Genomic DNA, 11,819 nt, shown 5'->3' with positions numbered 1-11,819 from the left:
TGTCATACAAATGAAACAAATAATAAAAGAAGCTATATAAAAAGAATTTTGTTAGGTAGATAATAATTTTTGTGAATAATGTAAACAATAAATTTTTAAATTGACTCAATAAAGTAAAAACATATTACACTCTTGAATTATTCGTCTAAATTTTAATATTAGGATAACCATCTACATACCTAGTGAATTGAACATCCAATATATCCATTATTCACACTGTTTAGTATTTTTATTGTCTACCTATAATTTTTTATATATAAAAAAAAAAGAGACAACACTTGGCCAACTTTTGTAATCCAAAGAAGTAAATAACATAATTAGGGATTAATTGACATTAAATGTTCCTTTGTACTAATTATACTCATTCCACCACATGCCACACTTTTCATTCCCTCTCGAGAAGCCCTATTGTATTGTTCATACCACTATTAGCACACATGTATAGCTTACCCACGAAATATTGGCAACGATTTTTTTTGACCCCACGAGAATAATACATACACATTAATTAATTTAAAATATTAGTTGTACATTAAAATTAGCTATTAAAATTAGTCATTATATATTTGTATATAAATACATGAATTTAGTCACCAAAAAAAAAATACATGAATTTTATTTTGATGTACTATCAGTACATAGTAATTTTACACGTACATTCAATTACTTAACATCATATTCACAAAAATAAAACTAATTTGGATTGGTCGAGTGGTCAGATCACTCGTCAACTTTCACCTGTCGGGTTAGGACATATCGGGAGAAACAAAAAAAATATTAACAAAAATAACTACCTTTTATATTAACAACGTGAATGATTATCCAAAAGAACAAATATCATTACACGACTGTGTAATAGATATATAATTTAACTAATTTTTAATGTAAATTTTATATTCTAATATATATTTTACCTTAATAATTGATTTTAATAGTTAATGTTAATATACACCTAGCTAACATAATTATATGAATTAATATAATTACTAATCATATAAAAATATTTTTATATAAAGATAATAATTTAAAGTTGGTAAACAACTTTAATATTTATATTAAATTATTGAAAAAATTTCACTCTCCTCCCTTGTGAGATGTTAAAATGACACTTTCCTCCCCTCTATCTTATAAATGTATATTCTTCTCCCTTCTAACTTTTAAAAAAACCTCCTCTTTAATCTATTTTAATTTTTTGGTGTTAACTAATATTAACTTTATCCATTTTTTAAGAAAAAATTAATTATTTTTTGAAAAAATACCCAATAACAAAAATTTTATTTTTTATCGTTAATAATCTTACTAATATTTTTTATTTAATGTTAAAATAATATATATTGATATCGAAAAATTAATAATAAAATATAAAAAAATTGTTAACGAAAATTTTGGTAAAATTATAATTTAATAATTAAAAAATTATTGAAAGATATTTTAGAAAAAAATAATATAATTATTAAATTTTTTTAAAAATATAATTTAATCAATAAAAGAATAATTTATTAAAAGGTATTTTGGTAAGCAAAATTTAATGATAAAAAATAAAATTTTTGCTAATGAGTATTTTTTAAAAATAATTTATTTTTTCTTAAAAATGGATAAAGTTAACATTAGTTCATACAAAAAGTTTAAAATGGATTAAAGAGGAGGTTTTTTAAAAGCTAGAAGGAAGAAAAATGTACATTTATAAAATAAAAGGGAGGGAAGTGTCATTTTAATATCTCATAGGAGAGAGAAACGGAATTTTCTCTAAATTATTTGATATAATAAATATTCATATTTTAATGATTATATTAAGATGAAAATATCTAGACGTAAATAGTTATTATTAAATAAATAATATAGACTATTAATTGAGTAAAGGATGATTCATGCACCTCCCATATATATATTGACATGCAAATATATATCCTTTTATCGCACAATTTCCTTCTCAGGCTCACTCTCATTATCAAAAAATGGAGAAGAACCATTCTACCTCTGCTTCCACCACCTCACTTCCATCCTTGTCCCTTTCAACTCCCGTTACTGAACCACCATCTTCACCACTTGTTGATCAACCCAACTTAAGTGGTGAAGAAGAAAAACTAAACATTCTTAAGACTCCTGAGAAAATTCTCACGGATCTCACAACAAATAATGATGCTAACGGAGGAAGCGCCCTTCCACCATCATCACCACCACCATCACCACCGCAGATGATGGTAAGTGGGGCTATTGCAACTGCGGTGGGTGGTGGTGCAGTGGTTTTGGGTGGTAATAACATTATTGGTCCTATTAAAAGGCGAAAGGCTTCCGAAATTATGGATCCTCCAAGCGGTACACCAACATGTCCAATTTGTAGCAAAACATTTTCGAGTTGGAAGGGAGCTTTTGGACATATGAGAAAACACCCTGATCGCCAGTACCGTGGCTTCTTCAAGCCACCTACTTTCGCCCCTTCCTCTTCAAAGGCCGCCACCAATGCTAGTGGCAACCGTCACGAGGGTATAACTTGTCATACAATTATTTATTTTAAAAGTTTAAATTATTAAATAGAGATATATAAGTATAAATTAATTAAAAATTGAATTATTTTTTTGTGTGTATTTGATTATAAGATATTTGAATTTTAATTCAGTCAATGTGTTATATATTGTGTTTGTATAAATGTGGCTGTTTTATTATTTTGAGCCTATTTAGTTAGTGTCTATGTCTATTAAAAATATGAATGCCGTAAGCCTGTAATATATATGCATCGTTTGTTTAATGAGACACAAAATTATAATAAACATGATAACACATATAAATATAAAGATGAAAATTTAGGTACGGTCAATTTTATCATAAAATTAATAGTTAAAAACAGTTAAATGATTTGAATAATTTGACTAAATTTTTATCTAATAATTCTTAATTATTAATTTTATATAACTCCACCTGAATTTTCACCTTTTACTTTTATCTTTCTTCCTTAGTCTTCACACCCTCCTTTCTTTCTTTATGCCTCCCATCTAAACCGTCGTCTCATCTCCTCTGTCTCTCTCCACCGCCCCTATTCCTTTATCCTTTTTTGCTATCACTTCTTCTCCTTTCTTGCCTCCTCCTTTACTGTTTCTCTTTCTCCTCCCTTCTTCCGTGGCTCTCTGTTGTCACCATAGCTAACTCATCCATCATCATCTATCTCTTTTCATCTTTGAGCCTCTTTCTGTTAAATTCATCATCGTCTATGCCTTTGCTAAATTAACTATTGTCGTCGTTACTTTCGCGTCTCCCTCTACATATTTTGATTTGCTTTCGTCTCTCTGCCTCTTCAAGTTCCATCTCCGTCTCTCTTCCACCATTTCTCTGCTTCTTTTTCTCGAAGTCATATCTTCATAGTTTTCTGTTTTATTGGTTATGCTAGGTAACCAATAACTTTTTTAACAACATGAACAATTACTAATCAAATCAAAACACACTACACCTCCAAATTACTACCTAAATCTTAATATTAGAATAACCATCCGCACACCTAGTGAAATGAACATCCGATATATTCATTATTCATATTGTTTAGTATTTTCATTGTCTACCTATAATTTTTTTATTTATTTTTTATTTGGATCGAATGTTGATTAAAAATTGTATTCACATGCATGTTAAATTGAATTGGATTTGATTTTTTAATTTGTTATCTGGTTTGCTATTTTCAATAGTGATAATTTGAACTGAAATGGTGATAAAAAAAAGTGGTGATGGTGATTTTAATGGTAGTAATTTAAACTGAAAGATGGTGGTAGTAGTTTGTGACAGAAATAACATTATCATTTTATTAAATTGATAAATTATAAGTAGTGTTATATACTTAAATACCAAATAAGTACTTAAATTTCATGTCTTGTGTTTATGTCATCATTTTATGTTTTTATATCAGTGTCTTATTTGTCTCCACCCACTAACTAGATGGAGTCTTTTGTAATGTTTATGATGTTTCATGTCATTCACGGTAAAATGTAACATCAGAGAATCAATCTAATGAAGAATCTTAATTATACATGTGAATCTAAGAATAAATTCTATATGGATCTAAAATTCTATATCTAGTTTGATAATATTTGTGTGCATGCGTGTTTCTCTAAATAAAAAGGGTAATGATAGATAGACAAAAAAAATAATCAGAATTTGTCATATTTAGTATTAATTAATTGTCGTAACAATTAATGAATACTAAATAAGGCAAGTTATAGCTGTTTTTGGCTGATTTTCTTTGGTTACCAAATATTTCCGAAATAAAAATATCTGAAGTAGGACAAGTTTTAATATCTTTTATTTATTGCTACTTAATAAAATGAATTTCGCATATAAATGTGAGTATGTAATGAACTAATGATCCATTCATTGTCTTTTTCAATTTTCCATTTTGTGACGTATGTGGTTTAGCTGCTGGCGAAGAAGGAAGCAGTGCTGCCTCCGGCGAGGTTGGAGAAGGTGGAGCTTCACCGGCGGTTCGCAACCTGCTGTTTGACCTCAACCACCCAGTGGAGGGAGTCAAAGATGAGGAAGAAGGCAAAATCATTTTAGGATTTGATCTAAATGAGCCTGCTGTCGAAGAAGAAGAGGAGGAGAAAGAAGACAAGCCATTTTAATGAGATGCTGGAAGAAGAATGAAGTAGTAATAATAAACTAATAATAATGCGTTTTGTGTTTTTCATATGTGCATGAATTGTGATTTTGAAGTTTTTTACATTTTTAAGCAATCATAAGATGGCACCATGTGTCCTTGAAATTTCAAAGTATTTACCTGCACCTACTTTTGCTATATTATTATTATTATTATTATTATTATTATTAGTAAATGAACTTTATATTTAAGAAAGATAAATTATATTTGACAAAAATATTCAATCATTAAATTTTAGTTGACTCTATTTAAAAAACACATTAAATTCTAAAATTAACTCTGCGACTAATTATTTTCAATATTCAACCTCTTGCTATGCCTCCTCCTTTGTTTTTTCTTCTTCCATCATAGAAATAAAATGAGAAACAAAAAATTCTAAATCCATATTTATCTCTTTTCTAAATCTGTCTACCTCCCTTCTTTCTAACTCATCACCTAACATTATCATTTAATTTTCAGGTGCTAATTCTCGAAAGAAAATAATCCACAGATCACAACAACAACAATGTGGTCATGAACAATAATAATAATCTATTAATATCTTTTGAATTTCAATTTTCACAACAACAATAACAACAAACATTAAAACTTCATGGATTTCAATCTTCATCATATTCTTATTCTTCTCTCTTATCTCTATTCTCATAATATAAGACTTTACTTCTCAAATCAAATAACAAAGGGACAAAATTGAACAATTTTTCCAAACTCAGGTACCAAATTATTCATTCTTTTTTAATCACTTTTTTTTATTGGATAAAAGTTCAAAACAACCAATCATAACGCTTCCAAGATCAACATTATCCTTTTCATCGGATTCACTTTGCTCTAAATCTTCCTTATAGTTTCCATTTACTTTTGGCGATCGCCGATGCGAACGATTTTTCTCCTCAGAATAGGGTTTAGGAGTTGTGGCGAATATTGGCAAAGAAAAGGCAGAAACACTACCAGGTGTTGTTGACCGCCATGAAAGAGGTGGTGGCACGGCAGCTCAGAAAAAAGGAGGCGGAGGTTGAGAAGGCCATATGGCAAAACGCCGAACTAGAGGCACATGCCCCACAGCTTGTAGCGACTTTCAATTTTAAAAATATAAATATAAATAAGTTATAATGCGTAGCCGAGAGAGAATAAAAAAAAGAACCTAAACCTTACTAAACTTCTGGTTTCGATTTCTTACAATCCGTAACTCCAATAAAAAATCTAACCCGATAAAAGTATTTGTATCGTCTTCTTCTACACGTTGGCACCATTTTTGATCGGTGGAAATTGACGGTGACGTAACTTCTCTACTCTTTGAGTTTGGCCAACGAAAGATTTAGGAGGCACAGACGATTCTGGACGTTTTCTTCTTCGATAGCTCGGTCAGAAAGCTTCTCCAGAGCTTTGAATATTTTGATTCCGTACGAAGGTATGGTTTTGGTTTCTTGTAGTTAATGTTTAATGTCACATGAAAACTTAGGCTAGAAGACCTTAAGATAGGAATGAAATGAATGAATAAATGATGGATTGTGTATATGGTATAAAATGTGAGGTTTAGCTATTGTCAATAATTTGCTGTTGAAGTTGGTCAGTTTTGGAAAAAGATTTAATATTGGTATTTATTTGATTTTGAAATAATTTGTTACTGAAAACGATTTGAAGGACTGAGAGGTGTTTGATTTGATAGTTGGGACCCTTGAGGGTGGCAGAAATTCGAGTTTTAAAGGAGATACTGCCAAAGTTTCTATAAGAATTAGAGTTTTGATTTGAGGTGTTATTCTAAAAAGGAAAGAGATTATCATGTAGCTTGTGTATTTGAGACTATTTGTTGACCCTCTGTCGCAAGATGTGACTGGGCACTCTAACTCCCCGGATTCCCCCATGGGCATGCATATAGATATGAATATTGAATATTATTGAGCTTGGAGTTTAACTCCATGGAATACTATATTATTGAGCTTGGAGTGTGACTCCATGGAATATTATATTTGAGCTTGGAGTTTAACTCCATGGAATATTATTGAGCTTGGGGATGCGCGCACAGAGGGACTGTCCAATGGTTAACTACCAGGACATGTCGGGTTGGCTGTATAACCGACAGATGAGACTCATCAGCCATAGGACAGGCATACATCATATGCATTTGTTTGCTTTGTTTGGGTGTGCACTGTTTTAGTTTGCTTAACTGTTAAATTCTGCTTATCTGCTACTTGTTCTACTTGCTGTAAATGCTTCTCTATTTGTGTTTTTCTTGTCTGTAATGTTGGTCTATGCAACTAAGAGGCCCCTTGTCTGGCGGAGGAATGACGAGGGTTGTTCCACCAGAGATTCGGAGAACTGGAGGAGTCAGAAAGTGAAGTATTAAGTTAAAGTCAGATTCAGAACTAGAATACCTCAGATAACTTACCTAACTTTTGGTTTAGTTTATTTTCCTTAAGAATGATTCTGAGTGTCGGAATTTTAGGAATGCCTCTGGCTCTCCCGAGACCTTTTACATTAACTATGCAGGCACCTTTACCATACTGAGAACCTCCGGTTCTCATCCCATACTATGTTGTTGTTTTTCAGATGCAGGTCAAGAGACACCTCGTTGAGCGTCTGGGTATTCTCCTTACAAGCGAAGAACTACCTTTTTGACTGTCATATTTTGATTTTGGGCTATGTATACATGTTTATAGAATCTCCACATGTACATTTTGTGTTTTGTCCCTCCTAGAGGTCGACTTGGAGATACAGGGGTTTACTTTGTGGTTTGACTTTTATTTTGGGTTGTATATATATAATCATATACTCTGGCCGGCCTTAGCTTCGCAGGTCGAGTCTGGAGCTTGCTATATAAGTTTTGGAACTCTGATATGTATATATGTTTTCAGCTTCCTTTTGATTTTTTCCTGTCCGTTTTACATATATCCATGCGAGTGTGACACGATTTCCTGTTTATCGTTTTTGATTAGCTTATCCTTCAAGGCTCCTAGATATGACTTCATCCAACTATATCTATGTACATATCCTTTTCTTTTAGAAGTCGTAATACCTTGCCACCTCTGCTTTACGACTTAAGCGTAAGGCCCTGTGTGGTAGGGTGTTACACAGCTCGCGGCAGAGGCGCAAGTGTGAATAATTATGGACAAATTTGGAAAGGAAATAGATTTGGCCTTAGGGTTCTTTTGTTTCCCATTTTGTTTATACAATGGAAGAAGAGGAAAAAGAAAAAATGAAGAAGGAGGCATATCAAAAAGTTAAAAGTTGAAGATGATTGGTGATAAAGTTAATTTTTGAATTTAACGTGGTTTAAATAAAATTAATAAAAATTTAATAGTTGGATATTTTTGTCGAACACAATTCATCATTTATGGATATAAAATTTATTTAATTCTTTCATAGTCAATTTTATTATTAGCACTCGAATCTTTCATAGTTAAAAATAGCTATTTACTCTTAGAAAATAATACGTTTTCTTTCATTATTGATAGGAATGGTGGACTTGCCTCTCTTTGTTTTTCCGTTAAATGATGGTAAACTACGAAAACTGTTTTCTAATCTTTGAAAATGTTGACAATTTTTTTTAAATATTTTAAAATACTATAAAAATGTTCAACCATAAAAAATCCTTTTTTTATATAAGGAAATTGGTTGAAATGACAAACAAAAATAAACATGTGACATCCCTTGTATATTGAATCACGTTCCTTAGTTTAAAACTCTAATTTTTCCAAATCAAAATCTAAATTAAATGCACAATAAATTTAACAAAAATTGCATCTCTAATTGTTCAAGTTCTGCCACCACTACCAGCAACAATGGCGATGGAGCATAGTGAAGATGCGACTTAAATGGACGAAGAATCGAAGCCTCAACCATATCATTAACAAAGAAAACGATCTGTTTCTCTCCTCTGGAGGTTATGAGTCACAAAAGAAGGTTAGGAATTGGATGGATGAGTTCGAGAAGTTTCCATATATATATATATTTCTAGAGTAAATGGACAAAAGTATTAAGGTCATAAAAATACATATGACAGAATCAAAATTCCAATGTACACATCGAAGATGACTAACAACAGACAAAACTAATATGCCGTTAAAAGACTCCGTTTCTGTTAAATTTAGTGTATATATATGTTGGCCACTAAAACGGTGAATCGGCACTCCTTATCATTGTTTAGGATATCTGATGTGGAAAATAACAATTTTGCTTGTTTTAAAATCAACAAAATATTATTGTTAAAGGGTAGAGTGTTGTTTTTTTGAAGCAGAATCCCAAATAACCATTCTCGTATACAATTTAATTATCAACTTCTTAAGGTCACTAATTTCAGCTCTTATCCTAGTATTCAAGTTCAACATCAATTTCGAGCGTTGCAACAGATAGGTCCATCCATTGACTCGAAATATCATTCTGTTCTCCAAAAAGTGAATGTTGCAACAAATTAGCATCCAAAATAGCTTTGTTGTTGTACTCATCTTGAACTTTATCAAGCCAGACAAAATACTCATATCTCAACTCAGATTTCTGCTTCATTGAAGATAAACAGAATAAGATATGAATATAAAGGAAGACTTCCAATAAACACAGTTTGAAACCAAGTTGCAAACGCACACCTTATACAAAGGACAACAAAAGAACCATCTTTTTGGATTCTCTATTGTTCGCGACTTTAATTTAACAACACCTCAATGCTATAGTAGCATTTGTCACCATTGAAAGGGTTTTTTTCCTTCTTCTTTCTCTTCCATGCAGCAGCTCCGATTGATGATCTACCAGAATCACTTAAGCTGTTTTTCCGTGAAGTGCTCTCTTCCAATCTTCAAATCTCATCTCTAGACATGTCTTCAACCTCTCACCTAGTTGTCACCTCTAGCGAATTTTGTAAAACTAGAGTTCAATCAATTTATGACTCAAAAACGACGTTCTACCCTTTAATAATAATATTTTGTTGATTTTAAAATAAACAAAATTGTTGTTTTTCACTTAGATACCCTAAACAATGATAAGAAGTTCAACTCAACGTTTTGATGTGGTCACATATATACTAAACTTAACGAAAACAAAACTCCTCTAATGGCAGGTTAGTTTTGTTCTCATTGTTAGCTATTTTTAGTGTGTACATTAAAATTTTAATTTTGTGGTGTGTACTTTTGTAATCTCAAAAATTTTTTTATGTATTTTTTGTCTATTCACTCTATATTTCTATATGCAAATTGCAGTAAAATTGATCCAAAACATGATTTGATGGAAAAGAAGGTGGTTGAAGTTCTACACGCACGAGTTTCTGAGTTTGAGTATTCACATAAGAAAACAAAAGAGGTACTATCCAACAGGATTGAAAACCCAAGAAGAATAGAAGATCAATAGATGCCACATTTTCACTTCCATTGCCAAATCAACCATTGTTGTCAAACTCGCGAGTTAACTCGTAAACTCGTAGGAGTTTACGAGATTAGGTAGTGGAATCGAGTTAACTCGGACACAAAAATTCGTTTATGGGTAGACTCGGTTAAACTCGCGAGTTTATTCACGAGTCAGCGAGTTTGCTTTGGTTGGCCTTTTTCGCCAAAACGGTGCCGTTTTGAGCCCAAAAAAAAAGAAAGGCAGCAATGTAACCCACTAACCCTAATGGCTAAACCCCTCACTTTGCTCGTACTCACTCTCTTCTCCAAGCCCTCTTTGTCTTCGCATTTTGTCGTCCACGGTCCATCCCTCGCCGCTGTCCGTCCGCGGTCCCTCACTGTCGTTCGCTGTTCCCCAAACCGCCGTTCTCTCACTCTCGCTCTCTCATTTAGCTCGACACACTCTCACTCTCTCACTCCCTGTGCTGCATCGAAGAATGCGGACTCGTGGAGCCTTTGTCGTCCGCCACGCTTCCGTCGGTCGTCGTATCCTCTGCCGGTCATCGCGCTTTCGTTGCTCGTCGTGTCCTCAGCCCGTCGCTTGTCTGCACAGCACAGCACAGCAACGCCAGTGTCAGCTGAGCCTACTCCATTCAACCATTCAAATTCAGCCTTCAAGTATGTTTAAAAAAAAATTAGTTACTGAATTGAATCAATTGATGCATTTGGTAGTTGTTACTTGTTAATGTGAGTTTAATCTATTTTGAATTGCTGCATTTTGAAATTTGTAGTTGTTACTTCTTATTTGTTAGTATGTGTTAGACTATTAGTTGTTATTGAATCTAAAACTCTGAAATCTGAATTTGTTGTTATTGAATCTGCTAATTTCTTTTATAGCTTTCTTTTCGGTATTCAATAGCAAATCTTATTTAATTATTTTTATTTGATGTATCTATGAAATTTTTCTTCATTTTTCAAGTCAAATCTTCCCTCAGGTGTTGTTATAATTGAATTTTATGTAAGTTTGGTATGTTTTGTCGAAGCAAAATGTTTAAAGGATTATACAATATGATCCTTAAAGTAGAATCAAATTTCTTTTTAAATCTCTTAATCTTTAATGTAGTTTAGGGTAGTTTTATTTAGACACAGAGGTATCTTAGCTAAATCACCTGATAAATTTATTAACTATGAATGAGGTCTTACGTTTACATTAGATATAGAAGAGAAGTTGCTATATGGTTTTGGATTGATTATCACGTACAGTGGAAATAGAATTGTGTTCTAACTTCTAACCGTCTATTACATTATGTTAGTTAATTATTTGTATTTCTTTGTTCTTCTATTTGATGCCAAATAATTAGTTGTTACTTCTTACTTGTTAGTGTTACTGTATTAGTTAGTTGTTATTGAATCTGAATGTCTAAAATTTTGAAATCTGAATTTATTAACTTTGTTAACAAGGATAAATGGATAATTTTGCTTAATTATTTAGTTTGTACTTTGTTGATTTGTTGATTTAGAGACAAAAATACAAAATATCTGAGAATATTGGTTTAGGGATAGGATCTTCAGTTCCTAATATTCCTAGACTTACTGTTTCTAGGAGAAAAAATGCAACTGGAAATAGAAGTGATATAGGATGGAAACATGGGATTGATGAAATTGTTAAGTTTGATGTCTATATTTGAGTAAATATATATATTATACACGATATATATATTTTTTACAAAAAATTTATAAAAAGTAAACTCGTACGAGTCTACGAGTCGAGTCTATCAATCGAGTCTAGGTCAACTCCACGAGTTTACCTAGACTCGCGAGTTTAACAACATTGATATTAACATATTCTTTTAACTAGTGTAAAATCCGCG

At 31.9% G+C, this 11,819-nt stretch overlaps 1 protein-coding gene across 1 annotated transcript; it reads left to right on the top strand.

Annotated features, from left to right (window-relative positions):
- LOC107639974 lies at positions 1,938–4,739 on the top strand. The gene is made up of 2 exons (XM_016343528.2): positions 1,938–2,484; positions 4,399–4,739. Exons 1-2 carry the CDS (start codon positions 1,956–1,958, stop codon positions 4,602–4,604), a joined length of 735 nt encoding a protein of 244 aa, XP_016199014.1. The 5' UTR covers positions 1,938–1,955; the 3' UTR covers positions 4,605–4,739.

The sequence above is a fragment of the Arachis ipaensis genome, chromosome B05, assembly GCF_000816755.2.
Source record: "Arachis ipaensis cultivar K30076 chromosome B05, Araip1.1, whole genome shotgun sequence".
Lineage (NCBI taxonomy): Eukaryota > Viridiplantae > Streptophyta > Magnoliopsida > Fabales > Fabaceae > Arachis > Arachis ipaensis.
Note: the sequence above shows the minus strand (reverse complement) of the source record. Positions and strands in the feature narration are given on the sequence as shown.

Excerpts from the sequence above, each read along its gene's own strand:
- LOC107639974 (XM_016343528.2), top strand. The coding sequence starts at position 1,956 with ATGGAGAAGAACCATTCTACCTCTGCTTCCACCACCTCACTTCCATCC. Across the intron at positions 2,485-4,398 it reads TAGTGGCAACCGTCACGAGG|CTGCTGGCGAAGAAGGAAGC; the intron begins GTATAACTTGTC and ends TATGTGGTTTAG.